At 53.1% G+C, this 15013-nt stretch overlaps 1 protein-coding gene across 9 annotated transcripts in view; it reads left to right on the top strand.

Annotated features, from left to right (window-relative positions):
• ST8SIA5 (ST8 alpha-N-acetyl-neuraminide alpha-2,8-sialyltransferase 5) overlaps positions 1-12534 on the top strand; it is a 67593-nt gene extending 55059 nt beyond the window's left edge. For 6 of the 9 annotated variants that reach the window (XM_086372378.1, XM_086372375.1, XM_086372374.1 and 3 more), the window contains 5 exons: positions 1222-1308; positions 4664-4808; positions 8737-8849; positions 9575-9667; positions 10842-12534. In XM_086372378.1, coding sequence (XP_086228504.1) covers positions 1222-1308; positions 4664-4808; positions 8737-8849; positions 9575-9667; positions 10842-11310 — 907 coding nt within the window. In that variant the 3' untranslated portion in view covers positions 11311-12534. The remainder of the gene's footprint in view (positions 1-1221; positions 1309-4663; positions 4809-8736; positions 8850-9574; positions 9668-10841) is intronic. The other 3 variants (XM_086372379.1, XM_086372376.1, XM_086372382.1) reach the window with 1 other exon arrangement.
• The last annotated feature ends 2479 nt before the right edge of the window (positions 12535-15013 follow it).

Raw genomic sequence — 15013 nt, 5'->3', positions numbered from 1 at the left:
TTGATGTAGTATCCCACATATCTGCTTCCCATGTGTAAGGTCTATGTAGGCAGGGAGTTGCTTTGTTCACCACAGTATCTCTAGATCCTGCCACATTGAGGAATTTAATAACATTTATAGATTTTATTTGAGCTCAGACTTATTGATTCATTCATTAACTTATTGATGTACTCAACAAATATTTACTGCTCATCTGCTATGAGCCTTAGCACTGGAGACACAGTCAGGCCTGATACCCTGGCCCGGTATTTACTATTTAGTGGGAATGGTCAGGCAGAAGTAATGACAAGTTATAGGTTTTACACAAAGGGGAGTGCAGGGGGCTGTGAGTGAGCATCATCACGACAGCTCAGTTTAACAGAAGGTTGTCCAGACAAAGGTTTTCTCCTCTCTTCCTCTCAGTCACTGGAAATTGTGATCTGCCCTTGGGAAAAGAGAAAGAGAGGGGCATTGTGCCCTTGCAGTCAGCCCTACTGTGTGCTGAGCACAGTGTGGGGTGATCTACAGACCTTAAGAAAGTGGTCTCACACCCTCTATAGACAGATGTTCCTTGGAGAATCGTGCAGGCCTGTGTAGCAGGCATTTGAGGAAGGATGTTTTGAAATGTACCCAGATTCATTTTGATTACATGTAGTAAGACACATGGACACACAGGACTATCGTGAAGGAGCATGTTCTTGTGCTCACAGATCCCTAGAGACAGGAGGCATGGCATGCCACTCAGGGATGCATGGGGAAGCACAGGACTGGTCAGGAGGCAGGAGGGGCAAGGGGAAAGCATGGGTGAGACCCTTTATTGTGGTTTTCTTGGGAAGGAATGGACAAGGTGGGATGAAAAGGTTTAGGATTGGCTAGTTTGCATGATTTCAATGAGCTCAGTGCGTAGGGACTGCCCCTGGTTGTTTGATCCCTAGCTCTGGGCTGATGAGGGCAGGGGGCTAGCGGCTCCATTCATAAAGGAGGTGGTTGAGGGTGTGGACTCTGGATTGGTTGGTGTGTGCATGGAAGGCAGGCTTGCTGGAGGGTGGTTTGCTATCTCCAGGAGTTCACCAGGCTCCAGATGCCAGAGAATCAAGGGTTTTGCAAATTAGAAAATACAGTGAATACGAAGGACTAGCCCAGGACTTGGCATAAGGGGGGTCAGGAAGGGAGCGTGTTCGGGGATGGCGACACTGTGTCCAGCCTGGCCCTTTCGTGCACTCTCTGTCCTCTACTCCCAAGGGTGAAGCAGTCGGAGCTGTTCGACAGGTGGAAGAGCCTCCAGATGTGCAAATGGGCGATGAACATCTCTGAAGCCAACCAGTTCAAGTATCTATGACTCGTCTGTCCTCCCCGGCCCTTCCACGCGTGTGGTTCTCCTGGCCACCTCTTCAGATCTCCCTCGTCCTGCTAGGCCAGCCCCCAGGGGCATTTTCCCCGGCACTAGCCCTGATTGGGCTTTGGAACCTGGGAGTGGGGAGGTTCTGACTCAGAACACAGGCTGAGGCTGGCATCTTGCGGGGCACTGTCCCCCGTGTTCCTGCCCTTAGTCCTGGCAGCACCGGCACGTGGTTGGTGCTGTCGTCTCCAGTACAGACCCTGACCACGAGGTGAGATGCGCGAGGTCTCCAGCTGGCCTGTGCATTAAGGCTCCTTACGCATCTTCCACGGCTTCACTCCACTCCCCATCCTGCCCATGGGGCAGCTGCTCAAACTCAGCAGCACTCTCCCTCTCAGAGCACTTGGGCTCATACAGCCTAGACCAGCCATTGGAGCACGGCTATACCTTATTCTTGAGCTGCTCTCTAACTGAAATTGACAGATTGTAAGCTCCCAGGAGAAAAGAGCTGTATCTTAGTGTTCTCCTGTCTTTGAGAGCTAAGAAGCTAATAGATGTCCAGTCTCTGTGATTAGTGGTGAGCTGTAGGGTCTGCTCCACTCTAAAATTCTGGGGGTTTCTGGTATGCTTTTAGTGCAAGAAGACTTTATTGAATGGAATTGATAGGATCCTGGGAATGTGCGTATAAACTGGATTTCAGCAACTCGGGTCGTAGTTTGAATGTGCTGAGGAGCCATCTGCATGAAGGAATCCTACATGGGAAGCTGTGAAAAGCAAACAACACTGAGTGTTTTGTATTTTCTGTATGTCATTTCTTTCAGTTTGTTGCAGTTCTGGGCCAAGTCTAAAGGCAGCATTAAGTGGCATGTTTTAGATGTGCTGCAGGTACCAGCAGCCCCTAACCAGAGGCCTCCCTGAGACTGCAGAAGCCCAGCTGAGGCTCAACAGTCGTTGCAGAGACCCACAAATCATAGATGTAGAATGCAGGGAAAAGGTCCAAGGTCTATGATGCCGATGCAACCCCAATTGCACCTTTAGGATGAAGCCTTATTGCAGGTGGTGTGTGATGGGGAGGCCCAGGCACACCGAGGGCACACTGGTGAGCAATGGACAGGGTCAGTGAGGTCCTGAGATGCCAGAGGATGTTGTCCAGGCTGAGAGCAGCACGGAAACATCATCAGTGGGAGTCACACATCTAAGGAAATAACGAAGCCACGGGAGATGACGTGGCAGGAGGAAAACTGGGATACTGTGGGAGCCTTTGGCAGGGACTAGCCAGCACCATTTGGGGGGAGGCTCTGAGAGCTGAGCCCCTTCTGGCGATGGGGGTGTGGTTCCAGGTGTGGGAGAGAGAAGTGACATCAGGTCTTGCCATGCTCTACATGGGAAAAGCTTCGAGGCCAGGTGGTCTTCCCCCTTTGCTCTCATTACAACCTCCCTGATCGTGAGATTCTAAACTGAGGTGTAAGAACCTGGTGCAGTGGGGCGGGGTGGGGGAATGTGCTGGAACACAGGCGTGAGCATTCCAGTTCTAGGAAAGGAATCCTGTAACAGAGGCCCTCCCCTCCCCTACTGCTTGCAAATGGACACACTTGCATCCTGGTTTATATATCAGTCACTCGTGAGCTTGGTTAATATGAGTCAGTCTCCCTCATTGGGATTCTTACCAGTGGGCTGACAAGATGGACCAGCCAGATGCTGCTTTGAAATGCTGACTGCTGGCTCCTGCCTCACCAGGCCTCTGGCCTTCTCTCTGGAAAGCCTCAGTCACAACCCTCCCCAGGAAAGATTACTCCCTATGGCCAGCAGCCAATTGAGCTCCCTTCTGAAGTCTCTGCAAGAGAGACAGTCACAAAAAATATTGTGTATACCCTTCTTGGGCTTTGGAAGCTTGGAGTCACAGGATTACAGGGGGTCAGAAGAGTCAGCCCTGCATCCTACAGATGAGGAAACCGAGGCCCAGAGAGGGGAGCAGACCTACCCCGAGCCCCACAGCTGGTGAAGGCAGAGCAGAAACTAGAAGCCAAGCCTCTCGATGCCAGGTTGGCACTCAGGTTTCCATCCCAGACCTTCAGCATGGACTTTACAGAAAGCTTGTCCTCACCTTTGGTTAGTAGTCAACATCCGGGCTCCATGGAGACGGTGTTCCATTCCGCCGAGGGCCACCAGGAGGCTGGGTATAACTGTGCCCAGAGCCAGTGTTGTGGGGAGGAAGTGTATCATGGCCCACTGCTGCTGTTTTTGGAGAAAGTGGATCTGTGTGCTCTCATAGCCCCCAAAGTGAGACAGGGACAGTTGGCATCCTTTGTCAAATCCAGCCCCTCTGTAGCCAGGGTGGGACTCGGGTCCCGAGAATAGAGGAGCAGGCCGTGTCTAGGATCTGACCCCATCACCAAGCCTTGCAGGCACATTTGGGAGAATGCAGTGCCAGGCGGAACACCAGCTGCAGAGAAGAGAAAACCAGGCTTCTCCAGCCTGGCTGGCTCCCAAGCCTGCCTCATTAGCCCCACGCTCCCTCGGAGGCTATTTTTTAAGCCTGCTTGCGTTGTCTGAGCTTTAACCCCTTCTGTAGCTCATGTTTGAGTGTCTTTGTCAGTGAAAACCAGAGGGATTTTTTTTTTTTTTTAAATCATGAACTCCCAAAACCTTTTGAAAGCCAGGTTCCACTTTCTGCAAGAAGTCACCCAGTATCAACCCACCATCCAATTTCTGACCCCTCCCTATTCCTGAGACAGTTTCTAAGTCACTGAAATGGCTCATTTCTGTTGACCGTGTGTGTGTTGCTTTTTGACCATCAGGTAGGGTTAGCCTCGCCTAGAGTTAATTATGGGGGACAAGAACCAAGGAAGAGCTCCCATCCCTGGGTTTTCCCTTAGAGCTGGGTAAGGAAGTGTTTCTGGGAAGTAGTAGAAGCCTTGGTGGCTCTTGTGAAAGCTGACGTGGGAATGCTTCGCCCAGGGTTGGCAGGACCTGCTTGTTGACACCCATATGTCTGACATTATGCAGAATCCTGACAGGCAGGGTCCTGGCCACCCAGGGACTTTCATTCAAGTGAAGAGGGAGTTGACAGAGGATAAAGGAAGTGGTACCCAGTCTGTGCTCTGGGACTTTGGAGGCCAATGGGTACAGGGCAGCCGGGAGCTTACGGAGGGAGACCTGGCTGGACCCTGAAAGGCTGGGGCATTGGGAGGGGTTCTGAAGAAAGGGGACACATGAACAGGGGTGAGAAGGGGTGGGTAGGAAAGGATGGTGCTCCCCAGCCTCCCCAAAGGGCCTCAGTTCTGAGACCCCTCTGTTCTCTGCCCCGTGTCACTGTTCTCTTCCTGTCCGTCTTCTGCCCGGCAGGTCCACTCTGTCCAGGTGCTGCAATGCCCCCTCCTTCCTCTTCACCACCCAGAAGAACACGCCCCTGGGGACGAAGCTCAAGTATGAGGTGGATACTAGCGGCATCTACCACATCAACCAGGAGATCTTCCGCATGTTTCCCAAGGTGCTGCTTCGGGCAGGGTAGTCTGGGTGGGCATGGAGCTGACTCCGTGGGGCCTTCTGTGGCTGTGCCCGTGTGGCATGGCAATCACTCTGCTGTTCTCCTGTACTCAGTGGTCCTGGGCTTGGCTGGCCATTCTCTTAGGCTCAGTAGACTGTCCTCTGGGGTTCCTGGATGTCCTGAGTACACTGAATGCCAAATAACACTGGCTGTTATTTGAATGACTTTTGGCAAGAAAGTGGTTGTAAAGTGTTGATTATTGCCTTGCTTGCAAAGAACATCCTGAAGCTATCTGGGTGGAAGAGTAAGCATCTGCTCCCCACCCGAGGGAGGCACAAGAGCAAAAACATACATGCAAAGATTGTGTGCACAAGAAATCACAACCATACAAAGCAAGGCACTGCAAGGTTGACCTCGTAGTGGCTGACCTTGGGCAGTCCTTTTGTCTTGCCAGGCTTCACTCTCCCTGTCTGTAACAGTGGAGTTTGGACTTGATATAGTTTTGGCTTCTTAGAACAGAAAACCTAAAATATCAGACACTTAAACAGGAGAGACATTTATTATTATTTTTTCCTTTACACACAAGAAGCCTGGAGGGAGGATGTTCATTCAGGCCTGGTGCATTTCCCCCACCCTGGCCAGGGGGACCACAGAATGAGGGACCCATATGAGCCAATGGCTCAGACCACAGAACCCAGGCACAGGCATTCACTTCTGGCCTGATCGTTGCACCAGACTCTTGGAGAAGGTACTCTGTGCTGTATGTTCAGCTCTTTTGATGGTTACCTCCTGAAGGGGATGGTTCCATGCATGTTTGCAGGCACTTCCTGGAGCACTCTGGCCCAGGGCAGGGCGTAGTGGGTCCAGTTTGTAGACCTGCTGGCGTGGCTGGGGGTTAGGGGGTGTGTTCAGGTCTTGCTGGATGAAATGTGAAGGACTGGGCTGCCTTGCTTCTGGGACAGCTAATGAAAGAAAGCCCGGGGTTCCCTGCATTCTTGCTGTGCACACCAGAGTGCACTGGTATGACTGGGCCTGGGGGTGGATAGGGCAGTGCTGCAGGAGGAGCCAGGGCTGGAGAGGTGTCAAACACCCCCTCCCACTGCAGTGCTGGAGGATGATGGGACTCGAGCCGTCTTTACGAGGCGGGTCTTGCAAGGCCGGGAACGTGAGGCTGGTGACAGCAGGTGAACATGCAGGTAACGCCAGTGGCTGACACACAGCTCGGTTACGACATATGGATGCAAGGAGGGCCATGGGGAAGGGCTGGAAGGCGAGCAGCGGTGGCCAAATGTGCGGGCCATATGGTCTCTGTCACAGCCACTCACCTTTATCATTCTAGCATGAAGCAGCCACAGACAGGAGTAAGCACAGGACTGTGGCTGGGTCCCAATGACACCTGATTCCTGTCAGACACTGAAATTTGAATTTTATACGTTTTAGACATCACAAAATATTCCTTTGATTTTTTTCCCCATCCTTAAAAAATATAAAACCCATTCCTAGCCCACTGGCTGTGCAGACATAGGTGGTGAGTCAGGTGTGGCCTGCAGGCTGTAATTTACCACCCCCTGGATTAGAGTATGTGATGTAGACGTATTATCTGAACTTCCCCTAAGGTGAGTATTTCTTTGAGTTCAAAAAATATGCAGCTTCTCAGGCTCCTACCGTGACCCTGAAGATTCTGATTCCGTGGTTCTGGGATGGAGCCAAGGATGTATACTTCCAGAAAGTATGCAGGTGGTTTCTGATTTTCAGAAGTGTGGGGAACATTGACATAAAACACAGAACGCTTTTGGTCATTTCTCCAAAGATGGCTTTGTTTTATTCTCTCTCTGGGCAAAGTCAAACACTGCAGTTTCCCGCACTGGCCGTGAGATGTCCTTGTTTCCTCTGTCCTAGTCCTGGGAGCCTGTCCCTCCAGGGAAAATGTGCCAAGAAGGACAGTCTTCCACAGACGGGTACAGTGTCTCCTTTAGAGTTAGCCTAATTGCTGGTGATCCCATTGTATTTTCAATCCCACTGAAAATCGTGGGATCTTCCATGATGCCTGTATGGCAGCTGGTCTCAGTGGAGGCCCCAGGTGCTGACCGGGGCTGCTCTCACGTGGGGCTGGCCAGCTGGGGTGGGCTAGGAGGAGAGCCACCCAGCAGTCTCCAGTGTCAGGGCCATCCCATAATAAGCACCTGATGCCCTCACCCTTGGGCCAGGCACTGGGTGAGCGTTTCATCCACACCAGTGGGGCAGGGAGGTGGGGACACTGCCTATGTCTGGAGATGCTTTTGGCTTCCCTAGAGATCCTGGTTTGATTCCTGGGTTGGGAAGATCCACTGGAGAAGGGGTGGGCTACCCACTTCCAGTATTCTTGGGCTTCCCTGGTTGCTCAGCTGGTAAAGAATCCGCCTGCCATGGGGGAGACCTGGGTTCAGTCAGATTCATTTGGTCATCCTGACTGGGTGTAGGAGGCCAGAGATACTGCTAGGCTTCCTGTGGTGCGCAGTCAGCCCCCACAGCAAGGAATGAAAGTGAACGTGAAAGTCACTCACTCTGGTCCAAAATATCAGTACTGCCGAGCTGAGCAATTCTGCTTTATGTCATCTCACTGAATTGCAGGAAATATACATTACTATCTGGATTTTGTTAATTACAAAATTTAATTCGTAACAAATTTTACGAAAATTACAAAACCAAGTCACTGAGAGTTCAAAAAAACTTGCCCATGGCTCCCTCAACTCACTGTGGTGCAAAACCAGGTTTGAATTGGTTCCCTTAACTGGGGTGCCCAACCCTAGTTTGCCCCAGCCATTCCCAGTTTGACTGAGTCTAAGTCCTGCATCCCAAACAAAGTGCCCCAGTCCTGGGCACCTGGGATGGTTGGTCACCCCTTGACTCCAGGTCTACACTCCTTCCCTGAGCCTGCCTGGTCCCACCTGCCTCGGGTTGCCTCGAGGCCTAGACTGGGGACATGGCAGAACTAGGTCTTTTAATCAGGCTAGTATTTGCTTTTTCCTGCCTATTTGCCTGTGGTCCCCTAGAAGGCAGGCCCAGGGAGCCTCTGTGGGCATCTAGTGCCCAAACACAGGCAGCCCTGCCAGCTGAGGTGTGATCAGGTCAGAGTGCTGTGGGATGCTCCTTCTCAGTGCCCCCCGCAGGTGCATCATTACCAGGGTAGGTTCTGGGTTCCCCTGTGCTCAACACGCTTTCTCTGCAGAGATCCCAGGGTCGCTGGCTCTCACCGCTCCCCTGAAGTGGCTTTGCTTGCTCAACTCCAGTCTCTTGTCCCTGCTGCTGCCAAGTCCTGGCATCCGTGCTGGTCTATATGACCTCTTTGTCCTAGTTCTGTGCCTCCCCATGGAGCTGAAAGACTTCAGGGCCAGATTTAGGGCCCTGGCCCCTGGTGGCCTGCCCCTCCCCTCCACTGCTGTCACCCCCAGAGAGTCTGTGTTAGCCACTGGAAAGAGTACTGGAGTGGGCTGCCATGCCCTTTTCCAGGGGATCTTCCCGATCCAGGGATCAAACCTGGGTCTTCTGCACTGCAGGCAGATTCTTTACCATCTGAGCCACCAGGGAAGCATAAAATATATGGACTAGAAGTCAAGGAAGCTGAGTTTCCAGACACTGGGGAAAGCAAAGGCAAACAGGGCAGACACAACTGAATGCTCTTCTTATTCGAAACTGGGGACTTCCAGGGCTTATTGAAGAAGGTTGTGGAGACCTAGCTTCTGGTTCCAGCTCATTCGTAATTGCGTGTGGAACTGAGGCGGCTTTTAATCTCTTTTCATCTGCAAAGTGGAACAGCCACTTCTCTCCCATGTTCCCTACAAAGCTGTCTCGTGGGACCGTGGGTGTGGAGGTGGATGTGGGTACATAGGGGAGGGCACAGGTGAAGGCAGGGATGGCGCCACCTCTGACAGCTCTACCCCTGTCTCCCCAGGACATGCCCTACTACCGGTCCCAGTTTAAGAAGTGTGCGGTGGTGGGCAACGGGGGCATCCTAAAGAACAGCCGCTGCGGGAGGGAGATCAACAGTGCCGACTTTGTCTTCCGGTAGGAATCACCTTGGGTCTGCACCTGCCTCTTCTACCCCCACACCCCTCCTCCTCCATGCCCACCCTTTCTGGTGCCCCACCCTGTAATGCTGCCCTTTTAATCCCCACTTCCCACCCCTGAGAATCCTCATGCTCTGGGTTGTCCCTTTCCCCTTCAGCTCCGTCATGTGCAAGGGGTCGAACCTGTCAGGTCCTCAGTCTCCACATCTGTAAAATGGGAGCAAATGACATACCAGATATGAAGACACTGAGGACTCACAGGGGCATGCAGAGCTGTTAGTGAGGTCGTCTGGGCAGCTACCTCCCTGGTTGGGTTCCCCTCTTCTGGAAGGGTGGCCTTGTGGCTGACACCAGTATGAGCTTCACTGTGGCCTTACCTAAGTTAGACACCTGTCCATGTATTTCTTCTTCCTCATGTAAAACCCCCTCTTATCTCTTTGGGGATTCTAGCTTACCTCTTTAAGTAAAGAAGATAGGTTGAAAATAAGAGTTAAAGCGAACAAACTTGGGTTGAGGCTGCAATCATCTCATGGGTTGGGGATCTACAACAATTAGGCCACTCAGGGTTGGTGAGGGAAGGGGTTGAACTTGCCCTTCTATGCCCAGGCTGGTTTCCTCTCTGTTCCTCTACCCAAGTGATCACCGTCCCTTTCTTCCCCACGCCCCAGCTCCCCAGCTCCCTCTAGAATGACATGCAGTCGGACCACTTTATTTCTTCTGCAGGTGCAACCTACCCCCCATCTCAGAGAAGTACACCATGGATGTAGGGGTGAAGACAGACGTGGTCACCGTGAACCCCAGCATCATCACAGAGAGGTCAGTAGCCCTCTTTCTAGACCAGTCCTGTCTGATACAGTAGCTATTCATCACGCATGGCCACCGGGCACCATCCAGATTGAGATGTACCATCTCTAAGTGCAAAACACACCCTCGCTCTAAAATATTTACTATGAAAAAGAGGGTGAATCACACCTCATTACACTTTTATATTGATAACATATTAAAATGATAGTATGGGGGTATATCAGGTTAAATAAAATCTATTGTAAAAATTAATTTCACCTAATCCTTTCTACTTATCTAAATGTGCTTCCTAGAACATTTAAAATTACATTTGTGGCTTGCCTGATGTTTCTCTCAGACAGCGCTGATCTAGACGATCTTCCCCTAGAGATGAACCAGAGGGCCTTCCAGTGGGTGAAGAGGGCAGGCGTCTCCCTACAGGGAGTGTCCATGTGACACTGGGGAGAAACCTACGGCAAAGACCTCAAGGCACCACCTCCCCCGGCGGTTCCGTGCTGGGGTCTGTCTGGGAAGCCTGGGGGAGGGGTTAAGGTGTTAAAACTCCAAAGGGGGCACAGTCACACCTCCAGGTCAGGAGACGGGGAAGAGGAGGGGGAGGTGTTAAATGGGGACAGATGCCCACAACCTTTACAGAGTCAGCATTCAGAGAGGAGGCCACTCAGGGTTGGTGACGGAACCAGCTGGGAGGAGGGCTGTTTACTGTAGAGAGAAGGTTAGGGAGGGGCTGTGGTGAAGGAAGGGCTCCGGGGGCCAGCGGCTGGCTTGGTGTCCATCCCCAGGGACCTTGGTGAAGGCAGGCCAGGGGGGTGTCCCGAGGGGGGCTCTAGGGAAGGCCTCCCTCCTCCACTTCCCCTTTGAGCCCACCCGGGAACTCTCATCCGTGTGGGTTAAGGATTACCCTCCCCCCAGCAACCGCACCCCACCCCCACCCCAACCCTGCCGCAGTCACACACCAGGTACTTGTCCCTTTGGGTCCAGACTGCCCTCTCCTGCACCCTCTTAGAAAACTACAACTGTGCCGGAGAAAAGCGGACATTCATCTGCTGAGTGCCTGAGATCAAAGGAGGCGAGGAGGTGGGGGGTGGCCTTGAGAGACCCCCCCAGTCCTTTGCGAAGAGCCCAGGGAGCAGGGGTGGGCCAGCGAGGGCCCGGGGCCCCGTCTCACCCTGTGCGCGCACCCCGCCAGGTTCCACAAGCTGGAGAAGTGGCGGCGGCCCTTCTACCGCGTGCTGCAGCTGTACGAGAACGCGTCGGTGCTGCTGCCCGCCTTCTACAACACGCGCAACACCGACGTGTCCATCCGCGTCAAGTACGTGCTGGACGACTTCGAGTCACCGCAGGCCGTGTACTACTTCCACCCGCAGTACCTGGTCAACGTGTCGCGCTACTGGCTCAGCCTCGGGGTGCGCGCCAAGCGCATCAGCACCGGCCTCATCCTGGCCACTGCGGCGCTCGAGCTGTGCGAGGAGGTGCACCTGTTCGGCTTCTGGGCCTTCCCCATGAACCCCTCGGGCCTGTACATCACCCACCACTACTACGACAACGTCAAGCCCCGCCCCGGCTTCCACGCCATGCCCTCGGAGATCTTCAACTTCCTGCACCTGCATAGCCGCGGCATCCTGCGTGTGCACACGGGCACCTGCAGCTGCTGCTGAGGGCGGCGTGGCCCTTCTGCCGGCCCCCCTGGCACACGGGTACCCCCGGCACACGGAGCACCCCCGGCACACGGAGCCACGCTCTTCCTCGCCGGCCCGCAGGGCGGGGCGAAGGCCTGGCACTGAGGCTGGCGCTCTCTTGGATGCTCAGCTTCAGACTTGGGTCCTGTGGGCTCTGGGAGGCAGGGATGCGGGCGGGGGAGAGACAGCTCCATGCGCACCGCCCCACCTGCCCCCCACCCCGGCCACACCTCAAGATGGGGCCCCTGGGGATCCCAAGGGAATCAAGCACATTTCCACTCAGCGTTAGCATCCAAAAGAGCATAAACCGTATGGCCTCTTTGCAGCTAAAGGAAGTCCCTACTGGGAACAGAAAAGAGGGAGACAGACAGAACGTGTGAGCACACTTTAGATGCAACTCAGACTTTTGGGTTCCTGACTCTTATTCCCAGGCCTCAGCCATGAAATGTGGTCTAGAAGCTCAGAGCTAAAAGGCCAACCGAGTGGCCAGACCTTCCTGTGAGGACAGTGGCTCAGAGAGGTCCAGGGATTATTAACCGAGTTTCCACCAACCGACTAAGTGGCGCTGTGAGATCTGATGCAAGGGCTGTGGGTTAGGATCTTCGCTCAGACACTGTCAAACAAGGAGAGCCACCCCCTTCAAACACATCCTCAGACACACACGTCTTGGTGCCTCCAGGTTCAATCCTGTGTTTGACTTTTTGATGAGAAGGAAATAAACCAGACCAGCCATTTGCACTAAGGTTTTCAAGCCAACGTTATCGACTCAATAAGTGCTTAGCGACTTGCTTCCTCTTCTGTCTCCCTATTTTCAGCTCTGTTTTAACCGGGAGTTATTTATAAGATCCATCCCTCTGTGTGTTCCTGAATACTGCAGTTCCTGCTGTATCGTGTTCCTGAATTGGAACCGTAAGGCTCTGGACTGGAAAGCGCTGACATGTGACTGGCGAGCTTAGCGACGGAAGTGAGTCTTGGCCTCCGACACCAGCATCACTGAGGTCCTACCGTGAAGGCGGGGTTTCCCGCAGCACGCAGCCTGCTGGCCTTCACGTGCGTGGATCCACAGGGCCTGTGCTTTGGGAAGTCAGCTGTGCCTAGGCTGAAAGGGCTTCTCGTGTCATTTCACATTGCTTTCTTCCTCCCTGTGGTATTCCCACCATGAATGCGGCTGTGCCTAATACACACTGTTGGTGAATTGCCTTAGAATTTAGCTTTGTGGAACCATAGAAGGCCAGTGCTGGAGGATCTTCAGCCTGCCTCTCCTTTCCTCCCTTCCTGCTCTCTCCCCTCCTTCACCTAAACATTTCCAGAAGCCTGTTCTGCTTTGGTTTGGGGTGAGGCTTGGGAAGACATGATGACAAAGACAGGATCTCTGTCTTCCAGGAGTGGAGGGCAGACCAGAGACAAATTCCGACTCCGCATGCTGGGTGTAATGAGAAGGAGGAGGGGTGGTGAGAGCTCAGCACACAGGGAGCAGGACCTTTCATCTGATCACTTCATTTTACAGGCAGAGCAACAGGCCCAGCTGGTGAGAGACCACAGCACACAGGCTCTGTCCCGGGTCCCCAGGCTCCCCATCGAGGCCAGAACCCCTTCTCCTTGCTTGGGTTTCGTGTTGGTGGAGCCATTACGGAACAAGTGCTCCACGCACAGCACTGTTCTAGGTGCTGGCCTTGATTCTGGCCTCTGGTCTTCACTGGGGAAACCTTGGGCTGTTCTGAGCCTATCTGCTTGTCTGCAGTGCAAGGAAGTAGCCAGTGAGCCAAAGCAGGCCCAAGGACGTGGTGAACCAGGGAACACCGCCGAGGACAGTGGATGATTTCCTTTCTTGGGCTCTGCCTGTTTCTCCAAGGAAGGAACATCTGAGACAGATTCCAGTTAACTGAAGTTTCCAGCCATTTGTTTGTGGTTAGTTGGGCCCCATTCTTGAAACTACAGGATGTTAGACCTGGAAGACTCTTAAAGAACATTCTGTCCCACTTAAGGAAGGTGAGGTGACCTCCCTGAAGAACAGGGAGGTGACCTGGCTCAAATCGTGCCAGGGGCTCTACTGAGTGCATGCTGTGGACAGAACCTTGGTGAGTCAGACACCAGGGTTCACATAGCCAGGAGTATCTGCCCCAACCAGGGCCCTCGTAGGAGTGGGGATGGAGCATCACAACCCATCCCATGTAGGAGCTGGACTCCTTGCTTTTGGTCCTATTGAAGTCTGAGGGTATTAGGGCAGTCCCTTCTCCTTTCTTAGGTCTCCATCTCCTCATCTCTACAACCAGAGGCTTAGAAAATATCCCTAGGGTCTCTGTAATCTTTAATTTTATTAAGTGTTTGGAAGTATTCGTGATGTATGGATCTAAGCCATAGATAATATTTATTGCTATAATAGCTAAGATTTCCTGCACGCTCATTCTGTATCAAGCCCTGTACTGGGCGCTTTCTTTGCATTATCTCCTGTCATCACCACAGGACCCCTTTGGGTAAGCAGGCTCCAATGGGGAGACAGTCATTTGGTGTCTTGCCGTGGCCAGACACCCAGTAGAGGAAACTGCACCCAGGTCTTGTAGAAACCCAAAGCCTGCGTTCCAAACCTCTGTCTTCGCCACTTCCTAGCCAGTGTCCCCAGGGCTGGCACAAGAGGGAATCCTTGTTCCGGAAGGACTGAGAGGCCACTGCAGGGTGGTGCTGGGCCCTGCTATAGGGACAGTGCTCAGACGCTGGCATGGGTTCAGAAGGGAGTGTGCTTGTAGGTGCTTCTTCACCCCAACCCCACCCCAGCCCTGGCAACAGCACAGATGCGCCCACAGTGCAGTGAAGGGAGGGGAGCTGCGGCCACATTTTGCAGAAGGGGTACACATTAAATGTTGGAGGACTTGCCCAAGGCCACATGGCCAGCTAGTGACTCAGCTGGGACTCAGTCTCCTGACTTCCACGCTACACTTTTCTCCTGCAGCCAGTGTTTGTAGGAAAAGCACATTTTCAAAGGCTCAGAAGACCTGGGCACTGGCTCAGGAAGCCACCCCACCCCCATGTTCCTTGAAGCTCTGCCCCCATCCCACCGTGCAGTGCGCACAGCTAGTTATATATAATACCCTTACGTAAGGAAGCTCGATTCCCCAAACAAAACAACCATCGTGTCTTCCTTTGTGCTAAGCCCACTGCTCCAGGCTTCCCTGGTGGCTCGGACAGTAAAGAATCTGCCTCCAATGCAGGAAACCCAAGTTTGATCCCTGGGTTGGGAAGATACCCTGGAGAAGGGCATGGCAACCTACTCCAGTATTCTTGCCTGGAGAATCCCATGGACAGAGGAGCCTGGCGGGCTATAGTCCGTGGGGTTGCAAAGAGTCGGACACAACTGAGTGACTAACACTTTCACTTTCACCAGGCTTGAAAGGCAGTGAAAACAAGCAAATGACTCTGTGCTTAGCCAAGCAAAAAGGAAGGTGGCTCAAGGTCAGATGCAGCCTCTGAGACCATTTTTGTAATGCTGCTGTGGCAGCTCTGCCCACTAATCGCCTGGTGCTGCAGACAATCCATCGCCCTCAGTTCTGCTGAGTGTAGGGAGGAGGCAAGGGCAGAGCTACCCGACAGTTGAGGGACAACACAGAGCTGGCTTCAGTCAGGTATTCAGCAAATCATTACCGAGCACTCATTTTGTGCGGGGCATTTGGCTAGGGGCCTTTGAGCT

This window comes from Bos grunniens, chromosome 24 (genome assembly GCF_055505025.1).
Source record: "Bos grunniens cultivar Pamir isolate PY7600 chromosome 24, Bosgru_T2T1.0, whole genome shotgun sequence".
Lineage (NCBI taxonomy): Eukaryota > Metazoa > Chordata > Mammalia > Artiodactyla > Bovidae > Bos > Bos grunniens.
This window is presented reverse-complemented; position numbering and strand designations above follow the sequence as displayed.